The following is a 22,256-nucleotide window of genomic DNA, read 5'->3' as shown; positions in this document are numbered from 1 at the left end:
CTCCAGCAGGTATATCTCACTGGTCACCCCCAAAGCCAATTCCTGCTTTGGCTGCCTTTCCTTCCAGTTCTCTGCTGCCAATGACTGGATCAAACTGCAAAAATCACTGAAGCTGGAGACTCATATCTCCCTCACTAGCTTTAAGCACCAACTGTCAGAGCAGCTCACAGTTCACTGCACCTGTACATAGCCCATCTGTATTATAGCCCATCCAACTACCTCATCCCCATACTGTATTAAGTATTTTTTATTGCTCCTTTGCACCACAGTATCTCTACTTGCACATTCATCGTCTGCACATCAATCACTCCAGTGTTTAATTGGTATATTGTAATTACTTCGCCACCATGGCCTATTTATTGCCTTACCTCCCCTTATCTTACCTCATTTGCACACACTGTATATACATTTTTATCTACTGTATTATTGACTGTATGTGTTTGTTTGTTCCATTGGTAACTCTGTGTTTTTGTATGTGTCGAACTGCTTTGCTTTATTCTTGGCCAGGTCACAGTTGTAAATAAGAACTTGTTCTCAACTAGCCTACCTGGTTTAATAAAGGTGAAATAAAACATTTATTAATTAAAAGATTGTAGAGTTTCTTATAATGCTTCAAATGGTCCCACATTTTCATACCCAGTTCTCTGGGATGTCTCAAAGTTTTCGACCATTCATCCAACTGTTTGGAGATGCTGATTTATGTCTGATTACTGTCACCGGAGGCTTCTCTTTACTACCTTTAACAGCCTGTGTTCTGGTTGGCCAAAGACATCGTCCATCATCGCTATCAGTATCTGTTGAGTCAAAGCCAGGCAGTGCTGACCAGATGCTTGAAACCCGATCATCCTTGTGCAACTCAGTGTGAGAGTGGATTTGAAGGAACAAAGGGTCCTCCACATGTTGGAGCCAAGTCTGGTTTTACGACCCTTGCCTGTAATTATTGAATCTCTTCTTTCAAGGATTTGATCTGTCCACCAAGAGCTTTCAAACTATCCTTATCTCTCTGCAATGTCCTGTCATGATTCTCCAGAAAGAATTTCTCATCCCGTTTTCTTACTTCGGCTAATACAGTTAACTCTTGAAGCTAGGGGGCAGTACTTTTATGTTTGGAAAAATAACGTTCCCAAAGTAAACGGCCTATTTCTCAGGCCCAGATGCTAGAATATGCATATAATTTACAGATTAGGTTAGAAAACACTCTAAAGTTTCCAAAACTGTCAAAATATTGTCTGTGACTATAACAGAACTGATTTTGCAGGCGAAAACCTGAGGAAATCCAACCAGGAAGTACCTTTTATTTGGAAAAATCCCTGTTCCATTGCCTGCCTTACCTCCATTTAAAGGGATATCAACCAGACTTCCACAGGGTGTGAACAGTCTTTAGACATAGTTTCAAGCTTTTATTCTGAAAAATGAGCAAGATTTATCAAATCGCGTCAGTGGACTGCCAGATGTCCTTCGATTAGTTCATGCGCGCGAAAGTGATAGCTCGACATTTTCTTTCTCTCTTGTATTGAATAGTTTACCGTCCGGTTGAAATATTATCGATTATTTATGTTAAAAACAACCTGAGGATTGATTATAAAAAACATTGACATGTTTCTACGAACTTTACGGATACTATTTGGAATTTTCATCTGCCCTTCATGACCGGCACGAGCCTGTGGATTACTGAACATAACGCGCCAACCAAATGGAGGTTTTTGGATATAAAAATCATCTTTATCGAACAAAAGGAACATTTATTGTGTAACTGGGAATCTCGTGAGTGCAAACAACCGAAGATCATCAAAGGTAAGTGACAAATTTTATTGCTTTTCTGACTTTCGTGACCAAGATACTTTGCTGCTAGGTGTTTGTAATGTTTTGTATAGGGATCGATAAACTCACACAAACGCTTGGATTGTTTTCGCTGTAAAGCATATTTTCAAAATCTGACAGGACAGGTGGATTAACAAAAAGCTAAGCTGTGTTTTGGTATATTGCACTTGTGATTTCTAGAATTTAAATATTTTTAGTAATATTTTTTTATTTGGCGCTCTGCAATTCAGTGGATGTTGACGAAAATGATCCCGCTAAAGGGATCGGTGCGCCAAGAGGTTTTAAAGACCATTGTCTTTGTCAAGGAATTAGACATTCTCTATATTTTTCCCAAAGCTTTTGGTATATCAGACAGATTTCAAATTCCAACTTTGTCAACAATGACAAAATATTTCTTTATTATCTCTTGCATACACGTCTCTACTTTGAAATGGTTCTTCATACCACTAGACAGTGAATTTAAAATATTTTTCATGCTCACATCCAGTGGACCTGTTCCGTCCTTTTCCAGAGTGGTTTTCTCGCTTAACAATGGCATTATATTAACTTCAAAAGTAGTATAATATACAATACCGTTCAAAAGTTTGGGGTCACTTAGAAATGTCCTTGTTTTTGAAAGAAAAGCAACATTTTGGTCCATTAAAATAACATCAAATTGATCAGAAATACAGTGTAGACATTGTCAATGTTGTAAATGACTATCAAAGATGGAAACGGCAGATTTTTTAATGGAATATCTACATAGGCGTACAGAGGCCCATTATCAGCAACCATCCCTCCTATGTTCCAATGGCACGTTGTGTTAACTAATCCAAGTTTGTCATTTTAAAAAGCAAATTGATCATTAGAAAACCCTTTTACAATTAAGTTAACACAACTGAAAACTGTTAAAGAATCAATAAAACTGGCATTCTTTAGACTAGTTGAGTATCTGCTGACGTCATGGATATGACCGGACCAAGGTGCAGCATGGTGAGCGTACATTTCTTTTATTGATAAATGTCGCCAACAAAACAAAGAACAAGGAAACGACCGTGAAGCCTACTTCGGCTATAATGCCACTAACAAAGACAAATACCCACAAATAACAAAAGGAAAAAAGGCTGCCTAAGTATGATTCCCAATCAGAGACAACGATAGACAGCTGTCCCTGATTGAGAACCATACCCAGCCAAAACATAGAAACAAAGAACATAGAGTTTCCCACCCGAGTCACACCTTGACCAACCAAACATAGAGAATAAAAAGATCTCTACGGTCAGGGCGTGACAGTATCTGGAGCATCAGAATTTGTGGGTTCGATTACAAGCTCAAAATGGCCTGAAACAAAGATCTTTCTTCTGAAACTTGTCGTTCTATTCTTGTTCTGAGAAATGAAGGCTATTCCATGCGAGAAATTGCCAAGAAACTGAAGACCTCGTACAACGCAGTATACTACTCCCTTCACAGAACAGCGAAAATTCACTCTAACCAGAATACAAAGAGGAGTGGGAGGCCCCGGTGCACAACTGAGCAAGAGGACAAGTACATTAGAGTGTCTAGTTAGAAAAACAGACGCCTCAGAAGTCCTCAACTGGCAGCTTCATTAAATAGTACCCGCAAAACACGAGCCTCAACATCAACATTGAAGAGGCAACTCCGGGATGCTGGCCAAAAGGCACCTAAAGAACTCTCAGACCATGAGAAACAAGATTCTCTGGTCTGATGGAACCAAGATTGAAATCTTTGGCCTGAATGCCAAGCGTCACATCTGGAGGAAACCTGGCACCATCACTACAGTGAAGCATGGTGGTGGCATCATCATGCTGTGGGAATGTTTTTCAGTGGCAGGGACTGGGAGACTAGTCAGGATCGAGGGAAAGATGAGTGGCGCAAAGTACATAAAGATCCTGCTCAGTACCTCAGACTGGGACAGGACAACAACCCTAAGCATGCAGACAAGACAACGCAGGAGTGACTTTGAGTGGCCCAGCCAGAACCCAGACCCGACTGGACATCTGGAGAGACCTGAAAACAGCTGTGCAGCGAAGCTCCCCATCGAACCTTACAAAGCTTGAGAGGATCTGCAGAGAAGAATGGGTGAAACTCCCCAAATACAGGTGTGCCAAGCTTGTAGCGTCATACCCAAGAAGACTCAGGGGTGTAATCACTGCCAAAGGTGCTTCAACAAAGTACTGAGTCAATACTGAATACTTATGTAAATGTGACATTACATTTATTTATTTAACTTTTAAAAAATTCTACAAACCAGTTTTTGCTTTGTCATTATGGGGTATTGTGTGTAGATGGATGAGATAAAAAGAAAACGTTGCAACGTAACAAAATGTGGAACAAGTCAACGGCTCTGAATACATTCCGAATGAACTGTACATATATATATAGTATATACACATACATACATATATACACACACATACATATATATATATATACACACACACACACACATAAATATATATATATATATATATACACACACACACACACATATACTACATGGCCAAAAGTATGCTCGTCAACATCTCATCCCAAAACCATGGGCATTAATATGGAGTTGGTCCCCACCTTTGTTGTGATAACAGCCTCCACTCTTCTGGGAAGACTTTCCAATAGCATGTTGGAACATTGCTACGGGGACTTGCTTCCATTCAGCCACGAGCATTAGTGAGGTTGGGCACTGATGTTGGGCTATTAGACCTGGCTTGCAGTCTGCGTTCCAATTTATTCCAAAGGTGTTTGATGGGGTTGAGGTCAGGGCTCTATGCAGGCCAGTCAAGTTCTTCCACACAGGGTGACAAATCATTTCTGTATGGACCTCGCTTTGTGGGCCTTCCCCAAACTGTTGCCACAAATTCGGAACCACAGAATCGTCTAGAATGTCATTGTATGCTGCAGCATTAAGATTTCCCTTCACTGGAACTAAGGGGCCTAGACCGAACCATGAAAAAGAGCCCCAGACCATTATTCCTCCTCCACCAAACTTTACAGTTAGCACTATGCATTCGGGCAGGTAGCGTTCTCCTGATATCCGCAAACCCAGTAGTTCGTCGGAGTGCCAGATGGTGAAGCGTGATTTATCACTCCAGGGAATGCATTTCCACTGCTCCAGAGTCCAATGGTGGCAAGCTTTACAACACACCAGCCGACACTTGGCATTGTGCATGGTGATCTTAGGCTTTTGTGCGCCTGCTCAGCCATTGAAATCCATTTCATGAAGTTCCCGACGAACAGTTCTTGTTCTGACGTTGCTTCCGGAGGTAGATAGTTTTGGTGTAACGCACATTGTCTGGAGAAGGAGAAGAGGACCAAGGTGCAGCGTGGTAAGTGTTCATTATTTTAATATAACAACTGAACACTGAACAAAAACAACAGAAAACGACAAACGAACAGTTCTGTAAGGTGAACACACAAAACAGAAAACAACCACCCACAAACACAGGTGGGATCAGGCTACCTAATTATTATTCTCAATCAGAGACAACGATAGACAGCTGCCTCTGATTGAGAACCACACACGGCCAAACACAAAGAAATAGACAACATAGAACACCAGACATAGAATGCCCACCCAAACTCACGCCCTGACCAACCAAAATAGAGACATAAAAAGGATCTCTAAGGTCAGGGCGTGACAGTACCCCCCCCAAAGGTGCGGACTCCGGCCGCAAAACCTGAACCTATAGGGGAGGGTCTGGGTGGGCATTTCACCGTGGTGGCGGCTCTGGTGTGGGACGTGGACCAGCTTCCACCCGGCAAATGCAGGACGCTGGCACCGAGCACACCGGCCTGTGAATGCCCCGCCTCGACACTGTGAGCATCACCCTATAGCACGGGGCCTGACCAGTCCCATGCTCGCCACGGTAAGCACGGGGAGTTGGCTCAGGTCTCCAACCTGACTCTGCCACACTCCCCGTGTGCCTCTCTGGCTTCCTTGCCAGCCGTGTTCCCTCGTACCGCTGGTTCCCCTTTCCTGCTTCCTCCACTCTCCTGGCTGCCTCCACCTGTTCCCATGGGCGGCGATCCCTTCCAGCCAGGATCTCCTCCCATGTGTAGGATCCCTTGCCGTCCAGGATGTCCTCCCATGTCCAGTCCTCTTCTCCACGCTGCTTGGTCCTTTTTTGGTGGTGGGTGGTTCTGTAACACACGTCGTCTGGAGAAGGAGAAGAGGACCAAGGTGCAGCGTATTAAGTGTTCATTATTTTAATTTGCTGATAGCAAAGAATGATTAATTTAAGTTTGACTTTGAGTCCCTGTTGGTAATTTCCATGACATCACCAAGTAACAAATGAGAAACACAATATTCAGGTGTTTATGTAATAATTTTTTTTACATGCTGGCCTTTTGTGAAGACAAATGAACATGCCATGATTTACTAGCATGTATGTAATTAAAATAAAGTTCCCATGCAGCAGATATTTGTGATGGATGATGGGAAGATAATTGAAAAGATGTTGCCTCAGATGGAGCGATGACTAACGAGAGAGTTGCACTTCTTATTTTCAGCTTCATGAAAAGGCTATACACAGGAGTGATTACTTTCCCAGATAATTATGGAGTTTATATTTATGACGGTCATTTCACAAAACTTGTAACGGTACTCGTCCTCGTCTGATGACGAGTATGAAAGATCGGACCAATGTGCAGCGTGGTAAGTGTCCATTTTAATGAAATCCACCTGAACATGAACACTGAATGACAAAACAACAAAAGAGAATGAACGAGACTGAAACAGTTCTGTATGGAAAAAACACAGACACAGAAAACAACTACCCACAACCCATAGTGGGAAAACAGGCTACCTAAGTATGATTCTCAATCAGAGACAACGATCGACAGCTGCCTCTGATTGAGAACCATACCAGTCCAAACACAGAAATACAAGAACATGGAAAAAGAACATAGACTGCCCACCCCAACTCACGCCCTGACCAAACTAAAATAGAGACATAAAAAGGAACTAAGGTCAGGATGTGACAAAACTGATAAATACAATAATATCAAAGATGTTGTTCTCCATATTTTCAAAAGTGTTGTTCTCCAGAGAGAGGTGCTAGTTTACATGTGTATTTCTTAATTGTCCTCTTGGCACGTCTGCTTCACAAACAACTAGGATATCTGCTGAAGATGTTTTTTTTCTGCTAGCGTTAATTCATTTGTTGACCTTAATGTCCCTGTAGATTGTCAGAGTGCTTCATGCTTGGCCGTTCCCCAACAGACATGTCTGATAATTAGAGTTGCTATCATATCAGACCTTATGTCATGTCAGCACACCTGCAAACCACTTCTAACAGTAGAGTTACAAAACAAGTGTCATTCAAATAGAGAATAGCCTACCATCACGATAAACAACACACTATAAAAAGGAGGAAATTGTTTTTGATTCTGTATTTAGCCATACAGTGTCTACTCAGAGGATTATAAATGTCTGAGACCCTGTGTGTTCTCTTAGACGTCGGTATATGTATGCATAATTGGATTTTCATTAACAGACAGTCACTTGAATGTATTTCTTTGTCTGAGCCTGACTATAATCTGTCTATTCACTCATCTTGTTTTTCTACTCCCACACTCTTAGATATTCTGCAGTGCTAGCACTCACATCTGTGTGTAGGAGGCATGTCCAGACTCAGAATGATGCCTGTACTGTACTGTTCTGTACCACGAGGTGCTAATAATATGCAGACAAAATACAAATCCATTCAGACATGCCTTTTTCATACATTTGTATATGCTTTTCTTATAAGAGAAAAGAGGAAATGCACAGTTGCAGAAAGTTCTTCCTAAATCTACTTGGTACACCAACATGTTTATTTTTCATATAAATCTACTTGGTACACCAACATGTTTCTTTTTCATATAAATCTACTTGGTACACCAACATGTTTATTTTTCATATAAATCTACTTGGTACACCAACATGTTTCTTTTTCATATAAATCTACTTGGTACACCAACATGTTTATTTTTCATATAAATCTACTTGGTACACCAACATGTTTCTTTTTCATATAAATCTACTTGGTACACCAACATGTTTATTTTTCATATAAATCTACTTGGTACACCAACATGTTTCTTTTTCATATAAATCTACTTGGTACACCAACATGTTTATTTTTCATATAAATCTACTTGGTACACCAACATGTTTCTTTTTCATATAAATCTACTTGGTACACCAACATGTTTATTTTTCATATAAATCTACTTGGTACACCAACATGTTTCTTTTTCATATAAATCTACTTGGTACACCAACATGTTTATTTTTCATATAAATCTACTTGGTACACCAACATGTTTCTTTTTCATATAAATCTACTTGGTACACCAACATGTTTATTTTTCATATAAATCTACTTGGTACACCAACATGTTTATTTTTCATATAAATCTACTTGGTACACCAACATGTTTCTTTTTCATATAAATCTACTTGGTACACCAACATGTTTATTTTTCATATAAATCTACTTGGTACACCAACATGTTTATTTTTCATATAAATCTACTTGGTACACCAACATGTTTCTTTTTCATATAAATCTACTTGGTACACCAACATGTTTATTTTTCATATAAATCTACTTGGTACACCAACATGTTTATTTTTCATATAAATCTACTTGGTACACCAACATGTTTCTTTTTCATATAAATCTACTTGGTACACCAACATGTTTATTTTTCATATAAATCTACTTGGTACACCAACATGTTTATTTTTCATATAAATCTACTTGGTACACCAACATGTTTCTTTTTCATATAAATCTACTTGGTACACTAACATGTTTATTTTTCATATAAATCTACTTGGTACACCAACATGTTTCTTTTTCATATAAATCTACTTGGTACACCAACATGTTTCTTTTTCATAAAAATGAAAGCCCCTGGAAACAAAAATTGTATACAGTATCTGTTTTATGGAATTTGCATGCAATATCTCTGGCAGATACACTTTATCTGATAATATGACATTATTTTAGATAGTTGTTACTGCAGTCCTGATAGCAGTGCTCTGCAGGCAAACACTGTCAGATACCATATGGACAAGAAATGCATTTCCTCCTCTAGCATTTACCATATCTAACACTGCCAGACTGTTAACCATACCTTCCTGTGCATAGAGCTACACTTTGTCTAATGCTGCATGCCTCTATGGCCAGTCAATGACTGATGATCACCTACCTATGAATTAATATAGGATTTCACTTATTTTCCATGTCACACAAATTCATAACTTTAATTAGTGAAATAGGGACAACATGTGATGAATGAATTTTCTGGTGGACCAAAAGGAGTGCAGTCGGTGATAATGTCAATCAAAAAACAATGTGTTACTACAAGATTTCTGGGAGAACAGAAGCAAAGAACATATCTAACGGGCCTCTTGGAGACAGGCCCCCTGTATTTGTCACATGCGCCGAATACAACAGGTGAAATGCTTACTTACAAGCCCTTAACCAACAACACAGTTTTAAGAAAAATATCTACAAAAAATTCTAAATAAAAGTAACAAATAATTAAAGAGCAGCAGTAGAATAACAATAATCAGACAGTACTGAATGTTTTTTAAACATCAGTCTGAGATGCTTGTACGAAGTCTAAACAAAAGAAAGTGACTTTGCCAGCTGTTACAGAATCACACCGTGTTCATAATGTCATCAATGCAATAATAATCAGGGTGTCCTGTGTCCTTGTACCTTCAGTAGCTCTGGTATCAGGCACATGTAGAGATAGAGCCCTAGGGGTGCAGGAGAACCTGCCCTTTTTACTTATTACGTTTTATTTTATTTTTTGTCTATTTTCTCTATTGTAACTTTACATTCAACGAATTGCCTATCAAACTAGACCTTGTTTCCTAACTCATGATTCTTGAAAATAGTCCCCTCTCCCAACCTACCACTGCGAGTGTGGTAGTGCGTTGCTGCCAATGACTGTATATTAGCTTCGATGCAACCAAAAGTTTTACATTGTGCTGGACTCTTGGTTTTAAAAAATTTGGGAAATCGAGAAAAAAATAACCCTATTACAATATAGCCGGCTTTACCCCAGCAAACAACTTTTCCTGTCTACAAAGGCAAGTCTATAATATCAAGAACTCTACTTACCAACCATAAAGTTGAATGTGTCCCTCGCTATCAAAAAATGTGTTTAAAACTAGGTTTCATCCAGGTTGGTTTAATATGCCATACAGTAGCTAAGAAAGTAATGCTAAGTGTATGTTGTGTAGTAAGCTGTTAGTAGCCCATATGCATCACCCTAATCATTTGGTCCCTTTCCCCCTCATAACTTAGCCTACTGTTCTGCCTTGGTGGTGCACATTTAGCCTATAGCCTGTTTTAGAGAAATGTAATCATTGAATATTGTAAGAGCTTTCATTGTCTGCTTGTATGCCCCCTTTATTTATCCTATGGTTCTGACTTGGTGTACAGGGATAATATGTAAGAACGGCCCATGTTCTGAATTATGTCGCTGTACATTTCAAAAGTGCTGAACAATTATATTGACTACGTCCATCCTAGCTCACTCATTAATGTCTTAATCGAAATTACGGATTGCCTCTTATTCTCTTGTCGTCCCCTTATGCCATAGTGTGTACATCTCAATTGTCAGTAGAAACCACATTTGTTTAAACAAGTCAGCAATATCAGGTATGTTTTTTTAAAAGGCAGTAAATGAGGCTGAATGAACTGTTTCGCTGCCAGACAAGGCTCCCCAGATAGCCAGGTGTAGCGGTGATAAGGATTCACTCAATGGTGTTGAAAAGAAAGCTCTGCTGTTGGGACAGCTTTATGTAGGCCCTAACAGTTTGTGGGTACCGTTTGTCACCATTATACTGCAATTAATGTATTGTTTAGTGTTGTGTTGTATAGCTTTCCTTGCATGCATACATTTTTTTGTGCCCCACAAAATTTGACATGCTAAAATCGCCACTACACATCATCAACCAGTTAGTAGACACAATTTGTTAAAATCACATGATGCACACTGATGATGTCATTGGAAACACTTACCTTCCTCTATCTACAGTACTAGTCAAAAGTTTGGACACACCTACTCATTTTTTTCTATTCTTTAGTTTTTTCTACATTGTAGAATAGTAGTGAAGACATCAACACTGTGAAATAACACATATGGAATCATGTAGTAACCAAAAAAGTGTTAAACAAATCAAAATATATTTTAGATTTTTCAAAGTTGCCACCCTTTGCCTTGATGACAGCTTTGCACACTCTTGGCGTTCTCTCAACCAGCTTCACCTGGAATGCTTTTCCAACAGTCTTAACCCTTGTGTAGTCTTAACATTCTGTAAATGACCCACCTTCACTAAACCCCTAAAATAAAGTAGTTTAATTGAATTTTAAACCCCAAATCTATTTTGCATGAAGAAACAACCTGTCATTCATCACAAACTTTGTGAATATCTAGGTTTTCCCTCTTCACAAGGCAGAGAGACTGCATTTAATCAGTGGACACCACTCATATTTATTACAACACACCTGTCATAATTGTTTTCTGACTACGGCATCAACAAACTACAGACGGGCCTGGACATGTACTGGCTTAAGCAGGGGGACACGTCTGACACTGCAGGATTTGAGTCCCTGGCGGCGTAGTGTGTTACTGATGGTAGGCTTTGCTACTTTGGTCCCAGCTCTCTGCAGGTCATTCACTAGGTCCCCCCGTGTGGTTCTGGGATTTTTGCTCACCGTTCTTGTGATCATTTTGACCCCATGGGGTGAGATCTTGCGTGGAGCCCCAGATCGAGGGAGATTATCAGTGGTCTTGTATGTCTTCCATTTCCTAATAATTGCTCCCACAGTTGATTTCTTCAAACCAAGCTGCTTACCTATTGCAGATTCAGTCTTCCCAGCCTGGTGCAGGTCTACAATTTTGTTTCTGGTGTCCTTTGACAACTCTTTGGTCTTGGCCATAGTGGAGTTTGGAGTGTACATTTCATATGTATATACTGTACTCTATACCATCTACTGCATCTTGCCATCTTGAGGTAATAAATGTATCACTAGCCACTTTAAACAATGCCAATTTTATATGTTTACATACCCTACTGTCACATTCACTGTCTTCAAACTCCCTGTCATAGATGAGCCAAGGCGCAGCGTGCATGTAATTCCACATTTCTTTTAATCGTAGTGAAACCTTCACAAAAAGAACATGTAAAAAGAAACGAACGTGACACAAACGTGATGCAACCGTGGCGCACACAAACACACACAGAAAATAAATAATTACCCACAACATTAGGTGGGAAAAAAGGCTGCCTAAGTATGATTCCCAATCAGAGACAACGATAGACAGCTGCCTCTGATTGGGAACCACACTTGGCCAAAAACTAAAAAATAGTAAACATAGAATGCCCACCCAAATCACGCCCTGACCTAACCAAATAGAGAAATAAAACAGCTCTCTAAGGTCAGGGCGTGACACCCTACATTACTCATCTCATATGTATATACTGTACTCGATACCATCTACTGCATCTTGCCTATGCCGTTCTGTACCATCACTCATTCATATATTTTTATGTACATATTCTTCATTCCTTTACACTTGTGTGTATAAGGTAGTTGTTGTGAAATTGATAGGTTAGACTACTCGTTGGTTATTACTGCGTTGTCGGAACTAGAAGCACAAGCATTTCGCTACACTCACATTAACATCTGCTAACCATGTGTATGTGACAAATACAATTTGATTTGATTTGATTTAAACATTGTGTTAATTACTCTTAACTGAATTGATTCATTTTAAATAATCGCATTACATCATATTACAACTTTAATTACACACGATTTCTGACGACCAGACGTGTACTTTAAATTCAAGAGTTTTGGATAATTGCATGGTAATTACTCTACATACAGTGTCTTCAAAAGTATTCACCTCCCTTTGGCTTTTTTCCTCTTTTGTTGCCTTACAACCTGGAATTAAATAACATTTTTGGGGGGTTAGTATCATTTGATTTACACAACATGCTTAACACTTTGAAGATGCTAAATATTTTTTATTGTGAACAAACAAATAAGACAAAAAACAGACAAATTTAGCGTGCATAACTATTCACCCACCAAAGTCAATACTTTGTAGTGCCACCTTTTGCAGCATTTACAGCTAAAAGTCTCTTAGGGTATGTCTCTATAAGCTTGGCAAATCTAGCCACTGGGATTTTTGCCCATTCTTCAAGGCAAAACTGCTCCCGCTCCTTCAAGTTGGATGGGTTCCGCTGGTGTACAGCAATCTTTAAGTCATACCACAGATTCTCAATTGGATTGAGGTCTGTGCTTTGACTAGGCCATTCCAAGACATTTAAATATTTCCCCTAAAATCACTTGAGTGTTGCTTTAGCAGTATGCTTAGGGTCATTGTTCTGCTGGTAGGTGAACATCAGTCCCAGGCTCACATCTCTGGAAGATTGAAACAGGTTTTCCTCAATAATTTCCCTGTATTTAGCACCATCCATCATTCCTTCAATTCTGACCAGTTTCCAAGTCCCTGCCAATGAAAAACATCCCCACAGCATGATGCTGCCACCACCATGCTTCACTGTGGGGATGCTGTTCTCGGGGTGATGAGAGGTGTTGGGTTTATGCCAGACAAAGCGTTTTTCTTGATGGCCAAAAAGCTCCATTTTAGTCTCATCTGATCAGAGTACCTTCTTCCATATGTTTGGGGAGTCTCCCACATGCCTTTTGGCGAACACCAAATGTGTTTGCTTCTTTTTTCTTTAAGCAATGGCTTTTTTCTGGCCACTCTTCCGTAAAGCCCAGCTCTGTGGAGTGTAGGGCTTAAAGTGGTTCTATGGACAGATACTCCAATCTCCGCTGTGGAGCTTTGCAGCTCCTTCAGGGTTATCATTGGTCTCTTTGTTGCCTCTCTGATTGATGCCCTCCTTGCCTGGTCCATGAGTTTTTGTGGGCGGCCCTCTCTTGGCAGGTTTGTTCTGGTGCCATATTCTTTCCATTATTTAAAAAGTGATTTAATGGTGTTCCGTGGGATGTTCAAAGTTTCAGATATTTTTTTATAACTCAACTCTGATCTCCACAACTTTGTCCCTGACCTGTTTGGAGAGCTCCTTCATAGTGTCTTCATAGTGCCACTGGCTTGGTGATGCCCCTTGCTTACTGGTGTTGCAGACTCTGGGGGCCTTTCAAAACAGCTGTATACATACTGAGATCATGTGACACTTAGATTGCACACAGGTGGACTTTGTTGAACTAATTTTGTGACTTCTGAAGGTAATTGGTTGCACCAGATCTTATTTAGGGGCATCATAGCAAAGGAGGTGAATACATATGCACGCACCGCTTTTCCATTAAAAAAAAAATAATAATATTGGAACTGATTTGGACTATTTTGTGTATGTCCATTACATGAAATCCAAATAAAAATCTATTTAAATTACAGGTTGTAATGCAACAAAATAGGAAAAACACCAAGGGGGATGAATACTTTTGCAAGGCACTGTAATGGCAATTACAAATGACTGTCTGACATGGTTAATAGAGAGAGCACATGCAAGACCTTTGATTATAGAATGTTGATGGATTCAGAAGCACCATGGCAGGTTAACTGCGCAGTTAACGTTTCCATTAGCAACTGTACCATATGTATTTAACTGTGATATTTGATGTGAAATTACTGCATTATGGTTTTGATGGATTTCTAATTGTGGCTAGAAATATATTTGGTGGATACAGTCACCCATTTTAGGAACAATTCCAGTTGAAAACAGTATTTTTTTCAGTTTCATTATTTCTTTATGCACAAAGGATTAGATCCAGATATAAATCATATAGATTAGCGTATGGCAACTAATTGAAAAGGAGAATTTAATTAAAATCAATATGAGATATATTCAGTGGTGTCAGTGACCTCAAACTGCAGTCTCCCTTCCAAGGAAAATGGTGTTACTTTGAAGCAAGATTCACTGCAATTCTTGTTTCACAACCAGCATTTGTTTATTGTGTTGAGTACAGACATCTTGTGACATCATTCTGAAGTGTTTACATGTGTTCAAGATAAATGATATCATGATTGCATGGCTTGAGATCTTTGAACGAGATTCATAACTTAAAACCTGCCTATGGACTGCCGTATGCAGTGTGTAGCAGCAGTTCTCCCATGCTCTAGTTTTGCACTTTCCTTACAGCTGTACACACAGCCTAAGTCAAACATATATGACAGTAGGCCTACATTCCATGAGAATAATGTGGGAACACAATCACTACAGGCCTTAAGACAAATCAATGTTCGTTAGATCGCTGAAATTGGTTTGAAAATAGACGTCCCTCCTCTAGTGGCCCGTGGAATAGGCTAGAATGTTACTTCAGATTTTACATCTAATTTCTCATGGATGAGATGCAAATGCATTTGTGGCTTCACGCGCGAACCCAAGATTAATGGGCGACGTCTGGACCCCAATACAGGTTTAGTAACGCAGTACCTCTAATACATCATGTGATAAATTCCACCAATTAGGGCCTCCCTTTAGCTACTAGTGTCCATACAGCATGCCATGCCTGGTACTGTATGTATCTGTAGCAGGTGAAACACTGCACTGCCTAATGTTGAAGACCGCCTGTCGGTGGACTGGACACATTAGCATCAGTCACACACAACGCTGGTTTGATAAATGGCCTCAACATGGATACACACTTGGATAAGCTATAAGGAGTAAATAGACTTACACTATCAACAGACTGGGGGTAAATCGGGGCTGTTTACATTTAAAGGGAGATATTTTTGTAAATTTGAGCCTTTCCACAGGTTACACAATCATCTTTATTCAGAACAGCCCAGCTCGATTTAGTATTGACAGTAGTAAGACTAATGGCACAGTCATTGTCTCTATCCGGCTCAAGGGACCATCAACAAGAGTTGTTGGACATGCAAGAAGAAAACTGAAAATTGTGCTTGTCATTTCAAATAAAATCTAATCAAATTGTATTTGTCACATACACATGGTTAGCAGATGTTATTGCGAGTGTAGCGAAATTATTGTGCTTCTAGTTCTGACAGTGTAGCAGTATCTAACATGTAATCTAACAATTCCACAACAACTAGTTAATACACACAAATCTAAGTAAAGGAATGGAATAAGAATATATACAGTACATATAAGTATATGGATGAGCAATGTCGGTGGCATAGGCAAGATGCAATAGATGGTATAAAATACAGCATACAGATATGAGATGAGTAATGCAAGATATGTAAACATCATTAAAGTAGCGTTATTAAAGTGACTAGTGATCCATTTATTAAAGTGTGCAATGATTTCAAGTCTGTATGTAGGCAGCAGCCTCTCTGTGTTAGTGTTGGCTGTTTACCAGTCTGATGGCCTTGAGATAAAAGCTGTTTTTCAGTCTCTCGGTCCCAGCTTTGATGCACCTGCACTGACCTCGCCTTCTGGATGGTAGCGGTGTGAACAGGCAGTGGCTCAGGTGGTTGTTGTCCTTGATGATCTTTTTGGCCTTCCTGTGACATCGGGTGCTGTAGATGTCCTGGAGGGCAGAAAGTGTGCCCCCGATGATGGTTGTGCAGACCGCACCACCCTCTGGAGAGCTTTGCGGTTGTGGGAGGTGCAGTTGCCCTACCAGGCAGTGATACCGCCCGAAAGGGTGCTCTCAATTGTAAAGGTTTGTGAGGGTATTAGTTGACAAGACAATTTCTTCAGCCTCCTGAGGTTGAAGAGGCTTGTGCACCTTCTTCACCACACTGTCTGTGTGGATGGACGATTTCAGTTTGTCCGTGATGTGTACGCTCAGGAACTTAAAACTTTCCACCTTCTCCACTGCTGTCCCATCGATGTGGATAGGGGGGGGTGCTCCCTTTGCTGTTTCCTGAAGTCCACAATCATCTCCTTTGTTTTGTTGACGTTGAGTGAGAGGTTGTTTTCCTGACAGCACACTCCAAGTGCCCTCACCTCCTCCCTGTAGGCTGTCTCGTTGTTGTTGGTAATCAAGCCTACTACTGTTGTGTCGTCTGCAAACTGGATGATTGAGTTGGAGGCGTGCATGGCCGCGCAGTCATGGGTGAACAGGGAGTAAAGGAGGGGGCTGAGAATGCACCCTTGTGGGACCCCAGTGTTGAGGATCAGCGGAATGGAGATGTTGGTTACTACCTTCCCCACCTGGGGGCAGCCCATCAGGAAGTCCAGAACCCAGTTGCACAGGGCGGGGTTGAGACCCAGGGCCTCAAGATTAATGATGAGCTTGGAGGGTACTATGGTGTTGAATGCTGAGCTATAGTCAATGAACAGCATTCTTACATAGGTATTCCTCTTGTCCAGATGGGATAGGGCAGTGTGCAGTGTGATGGCAATTGCATCGTCTGTGGACCTATTGGGGCGGTAAGCAAATTGAAGTGGGTCTAAGGTGACAGGTAAGGTGGAGGTGATATGATCCTTGACTAGCCCCTCAAAGCACTTCATAATGACAGAAGTGAGTGCTACGGAGCGATAGTCATTTAGTTCAGTTACCTTTGCCTTCTTGGGTACAGGAACAATGGTGCCCATCTTGAAGCATGTGGGGACAGCAGACTGGGATTGGGAAAGATTGAATATGACTGTAAACACACCAGCCAGCTGGTCTGCGCATGCTCTGAGGACGTGACAAGGGATGCCTTCTGGGCTGGCAGCCTTGCGAGGGTTAACATGTTTAAACGTCTTACTCACGTTGGCCAAGGAGAAGGAGAGCCCACAGTCCTTGGTAGCGGGCTGCGTCGGTGGCACTGTAATATCCTCAAAGCAGGTAAATAAAGTGTTTCTTTTTTCTGGAAGCAAGACGTCGGTGTCTGTGATGTGGCTGGTTTTCATTTTGCAGTACGTGACTGTCTGTAGACCCTGCCACATGCGTCTCGTGTCTGAGCTGTTGAATTGCAACTCGATTTTGTCTCTTTACTGACATTTCGCTTGTTTGATTTGCAGGGAATAACTACACTGTTTGTATTCGGCCATATTCCCAGTCACCTTTCCATGGTTGAATGCAGTGGTTAGTGCTTTCAGTTTTGCGCGAATGCCGCCATCTATCCACGGTTTCTGGTAGGATAGGTTTTAATAGTCCAGGAAATACTACATCTCCTATGCACTTCCTTATAAACTCACTCACTGAATCAGCGTATACGTCAATATTATTCTCTGAGGCTACCAGGGGCCTGTTGCACAAAACTAGGATAAGGGATTAAGCCAGGATATCTTGGTGATCCTGGCTCAATTGATCCGTAATCCGGTTGCACTAAAGATGGATAGGGGGCAGGAGGATATGTTATGGTATAAATTACCATGGAGATTTATTCTGTGGAGCTAGCCTGCTCCAGACCAGGCTAAATTCCAGGATCTATTTAATCTCATCCCTAATGTCAGTCAGCAGTCACCACAAATGGAAACCAATAGTTATTTCACTGCTCACTATACATTGTTATCACATATAACTAGACCCACTGTTATTATTTAAACGTTTGTGATCATTAATTTCAATGATTTTGGATAAAAAATGATTTTTAGATGATGTTGCTATCATTAGATAATTTACAGTTTCCCATAGACTATAAGGCTATATATAAAATGATAGAATATTAGGGCCACAGAGGGGAAAAAAACACAAGTCATAATATTGTAACCAGTTGTTTTAAAGGAGGACAGTTGTTAAAATGACAGATGTGGGGCATTTCGTGAAATTGTACTTCAGTATGGTTTCATAAACAAAGACATGCTGATGTGCCAGAATATTAAGTATCACATTGTCATAAGTATCAAAACTGTAAAAACAATATGTAGCTTTTCTGCAGAAAGAACCAGCCTCATAAATGTATGACTTTATCCTTTTTCTTCAGTGTGGCCCTAGTACTCTGTCATATAAACAAATACACATTCCATATGAATATAAAAACACAATGTGTAACATTATGTTCCTTTATTGAATAAGGACAAAACAAAGCAGGTAAACCATCAGCTCCTTTCGAAACTGAAGTCACAGTGACTCTACAAGATGGAAAGCACAGAATCCAAGCATATTATACAAAATGATACACACACCCTGCATGTCTGCACACTAAAATAAATGCAGGACAAATCCATACACATCAACTGAACAGACAAATGAATGGATGCAGTAGCCTCCCTGCAGCCTTGTATTACACACAGTATACCGCACAAACATCATAAGAGGCCAAATTCGTCAAAAAACGAACCCAAAAAAACCCAAATTCCTCTGCCACCGCAGGACATATTTAACCAAAATTGAAAGCACACACACTAACTAAAATAATTCAACACATATTGGTCCCTCAGCAGCCGACCACTGTCGTCATCAGGGAAGATTGCCGGATTGTCCCAGTCCATGGCTGGTGGCACTCTGGGGGCCCTCTCCTTCCTCAGGCAGGCCACATTGTGGAGGACAGCACAAGCCACAGTAATATCACATGCCCTAACAGGGCTGACCCTTAATTTGTGAAGGCAGTGAAAGCGTGCCTTCAGGAGGCCAAAGGTCATTTCAACTCTGGCCCTGGTCCTGGCATGGGCATGGTTGTAGGCCTGCTGTGCTTCCTGGGGGTCTGTGAAAGGTGTCAGGAGAAAAGGCTGGCAGCCATACCCCCTGTCTCCCAGCAACACACCAGAGAATTCACCTGTCAACACAAAATCTCATCATTACTACCTCATAAACACAGTGATATTCTTGACACAGCCATGATGGTTATAAATAGGGGTTGTGTGGCTTACCTTGTGATAGGCACTGATAGATTTCAGAGGCCCGAAAGATTCTGGAGTCATGGACTGAGCCAGGCCATTTTGCCACAACATTGCTGATCACACAGTCAGCATTGCAGACCATCTGAAATCATAAGATGAGGAATATTACACCAATCAATGCACATCACTGGCAATGCAGAGTGTTCGTCAATGGACAATATCAAAAAGTTATGTTCACCTGAACATTAATGCTGTGAAAGGATTTCCTATTCACAAAATCGGCCTCATGGGCACCTGAGGGGGCTTTTATCCTTATGTGTGTGCAGTCCACTGCACCAATGACATTGGGGAAACCTGTCACACAAAGTAATGAGTATCCTACTATGTGTTAACAGTTGTCCTGTAATTTGTAGATCCTCTTACCTGCAATCCTATAGAACTCCTCTTTGATGTCACAGAGTCTTCTGTGGCCAGGGAAGGAGATGAAGACATCTGCTAATGCTTTGATAGCCAGACACACACTCCTTATTGTGCGGCAAATTGTGGCCTTGTTCAGCTGTTCTGCATCCCCCACTGAGTACAGGAAGGCTCCACTAGCAAAAAAGCGCAAGGCCACACAAACCATTTGCTCCACACTCAGTGCATGGCTCCGTGCAGTGCGGTGCTTAATCCTGGGACCCAGTAGTCTGCATAGATACCTGATGCCATCTGCAGAAAACCTGTATCTTTCATATAGATGGTCATCAGGGAAGGCCAGTGGGTCCAACCGGTCCCTGAAGACCCTTTCTCGCCTGAAGGCTCTCCTCAGCACAAGTGCTTCTTCATCCACCACATCTCGCACGAATGGGCATGCCATTGTCAGAGCAGAAAGGAACACACAATTTTGGGCCTTCATATAGGCTAGTGGCCACACCTGGTGCTGGGGGGGTGGGCAAAAGAGGGCGATGCCTTATAACGATGACTTGGTTGTACTGATTGCTGGGAAAATAAAAAAAACCTTAGAAAGATGCCACCGTCCTGTGTGCTCACAATAAGAGCTCATATGTCATGGCTCACTTGACTTTACGAGAATATACCTAATTTTTATTTTGAGCTGTGTCATCTTCTTGGAGCTGGGGGAGGAAAGAAAAATAATGAATAATACATTTGTGTTACAGTTAGCATACAGTGTACATTGAAGGCATATCTCACCTCCCTCTCAAGTTTTTTTATTTCAAGGTCCAGTTTCCTAATTGTCCTCTTTTTTATTTCGGACTCCAGTGCAAGATTTTCCATCTTTTTCTTCTTGTACTGAATGTCTATGTCTGCCAGTTCTATTTGGCGCCGGAGGTGGTTGCCATACAACTTTCTGATAGCTTGTGAGCTCTGTGAACACAATACAATTAGCGCAGCTGGAATTTGGCAGGATGTGGTGTCCTTTTATTAATACGCACTATGTTGCCAGGCTGGTTTTCCCACTGTATAGCATCTGGGTCCTGTAAAAGAAATTAGATTTTTTGATGAGGACTCCTCACCATTGTAGAGTAAATAGTACTTTCACAGTCTTAACATGATACCTCATGCCTTCTGGAATCCAGAGAGATGGTCTCCTCCTCATCATCGTCTCCATCATGTGCTGTTGCTGCTGCACTGGGGCCTTCACCCTATCACATTTAATCGGATTCATATTGAAGCTAGTAGACAAGACATGCCAGGCCTACAGTATGCCTTTGATGGAGTACTCACTGGATCAGCATCGTCTGGTGCTTGTGCTGGTGGCTCTAACAGGAACACAGTGCTGCCAGACACTGCAAGGCAATAGGTAAACCAAAGTCAGACAGTCCAAATTGATTCAATATGAATGTGGTTGTATCCCATGTAGAGATGGAAGGACATACCTTGAATGAAGCGGGTGGCATCTTGGGAGGAACCTATGCTCGTCTCTTTCCCCCCAGGGATCCCCTCTAAGACGGGCCTGCCTTTATTTAGCTCCAAGGCCATGTCCTCTGCTGGGGTAAGGTCAGCCTTTGGTGACCCACCACCCGTGCCTTGTCTGTGGGTATTCTTTTTCACTGCTAAAACAGTACAGACAATGTGTGAGCAGGCACCTTCTGGGTACAATATATGCTTGTGCTTTGTTAAATATTAGTCAGGGACCATACCATTCTGCAGAATGTTCTTGTATTTGATTTTGACCTGCTGCCATGTCCGTTTTGGCCCGTTCATGTTTAATCTACACACACACACACACACACACACACATTTAATGGAGTCACACTGCAAAAAATTACTTGGTATTTTTGTCTTGTTTTCAGTAAAAATATCAAAAAAATTATCATAGCTTTATACAGTGTGAAACCCCACCTCTTTAAGGAATACCTAGGATAGGATAAAGTAATCCTTCTCACCCCCCCCCCCCTTAAAAGATTTAGATGCACTATTGTAAAGTGGCTGTTCCACTGGATGTCATAAGGTGAATGCACCAATTTGTAAGTCGCTCTGGATAAGAGCGTCTGCTAAATGACTTAAATGTAAATGTAAATGTAATGTGTGATGGAGTTACTTTACACAATTTCACTCATATCTGCAGTGCATTTCAATTAAAAATTTAACCGTTTCATAATTACAGTACAACTGCATTTTTGGAGATGTGAATTAAATATTTGAATTGTAATTGTGATGTTTCAGCGGAGCGGTGAGTGTGTAATTGTGCACTACTTACGCATTCAGGCGGTCT

General features: G+C 40.9%; 1 protein-coding gene across 2 annotated transcripts; it reads right to left on the bottom strand.

Moving 5' to 3' along the window:
- Window positions 1-18,660: 18,660 nt before the first annotated feature.
- On the bottom strand, window positions 18,661-21,866 carry LOC139549292 (putative nuclease HARBI1). Of its 2 annotated transcripts, XM_071359586.1 has the most exons (10): window positions 21,682-21,866; window positions 21,418-21,594; window positions 21,266-21,327; window positions 21,097-21,183; window positions 20,974-21,015; window positions 20,732-20,905; window positions 20,617-20,652; window positions 19,964-20,518; window positions 19,571-19,682; window positions 18,697-19,476 (listed from the first exon to the last, which is right to left on the bottom strand). In XM_071359586.1, the coding sequence occupies exons 1-7, from the start codon at window positions 21,743-21,745 to the stop codon at window positions 20,617-20,619; spliced, it is 642 nt and encodes a 213-aa protein (XP_071215687.1). In that variant the 5' UTR covers window positions 21,746-21,866; the 3' UTR covers window positions 18,697-19,476; window positions 19,571-19,682; window positions 19,964-20,518. The 2 variants fall into 2 exon arrangements, with proteins under 2 accessions (XP_071215686.1, XP_071215687.1); XM_071359585.1 differs by lacking the exons at window positions 20,732-20,905; window positions 20,974-21,015; window positions 21,097-21,183; ... (1 more) ...; window positions 21,418-21,594; window positions 21,682-21,866 and adding an exon at window positions 19,779-19,894 and having other exon boundaries at window positions 18,661-19,476; window positions 19,964-20,621.
- Between the last annotated feature and the right edge of the window lie 390 nt (window positions 21,867-22,256).

The sequence above is a fragment of the Salvelinus alpinus genome, chromosome 22 (assembly GCF_045679555.1).
Source record: "Salvelinus alpinus chromosome 22, SLU_Salpinus.1, whole genome shotgun sequence".
In the NCBI taxonomy this organism is placed as follows: domain Eukaryota; kingdom Metazoa; phylum Chordata; class Actinopteri; order Salmoniformes; family Salmonidae; genus Salvelinus; species Salvelinus alpinus.
Note: the sequence above shows the minus strand (reverse complement) of the source record. Positions and strands in the feature narration are given on the sequence as shown.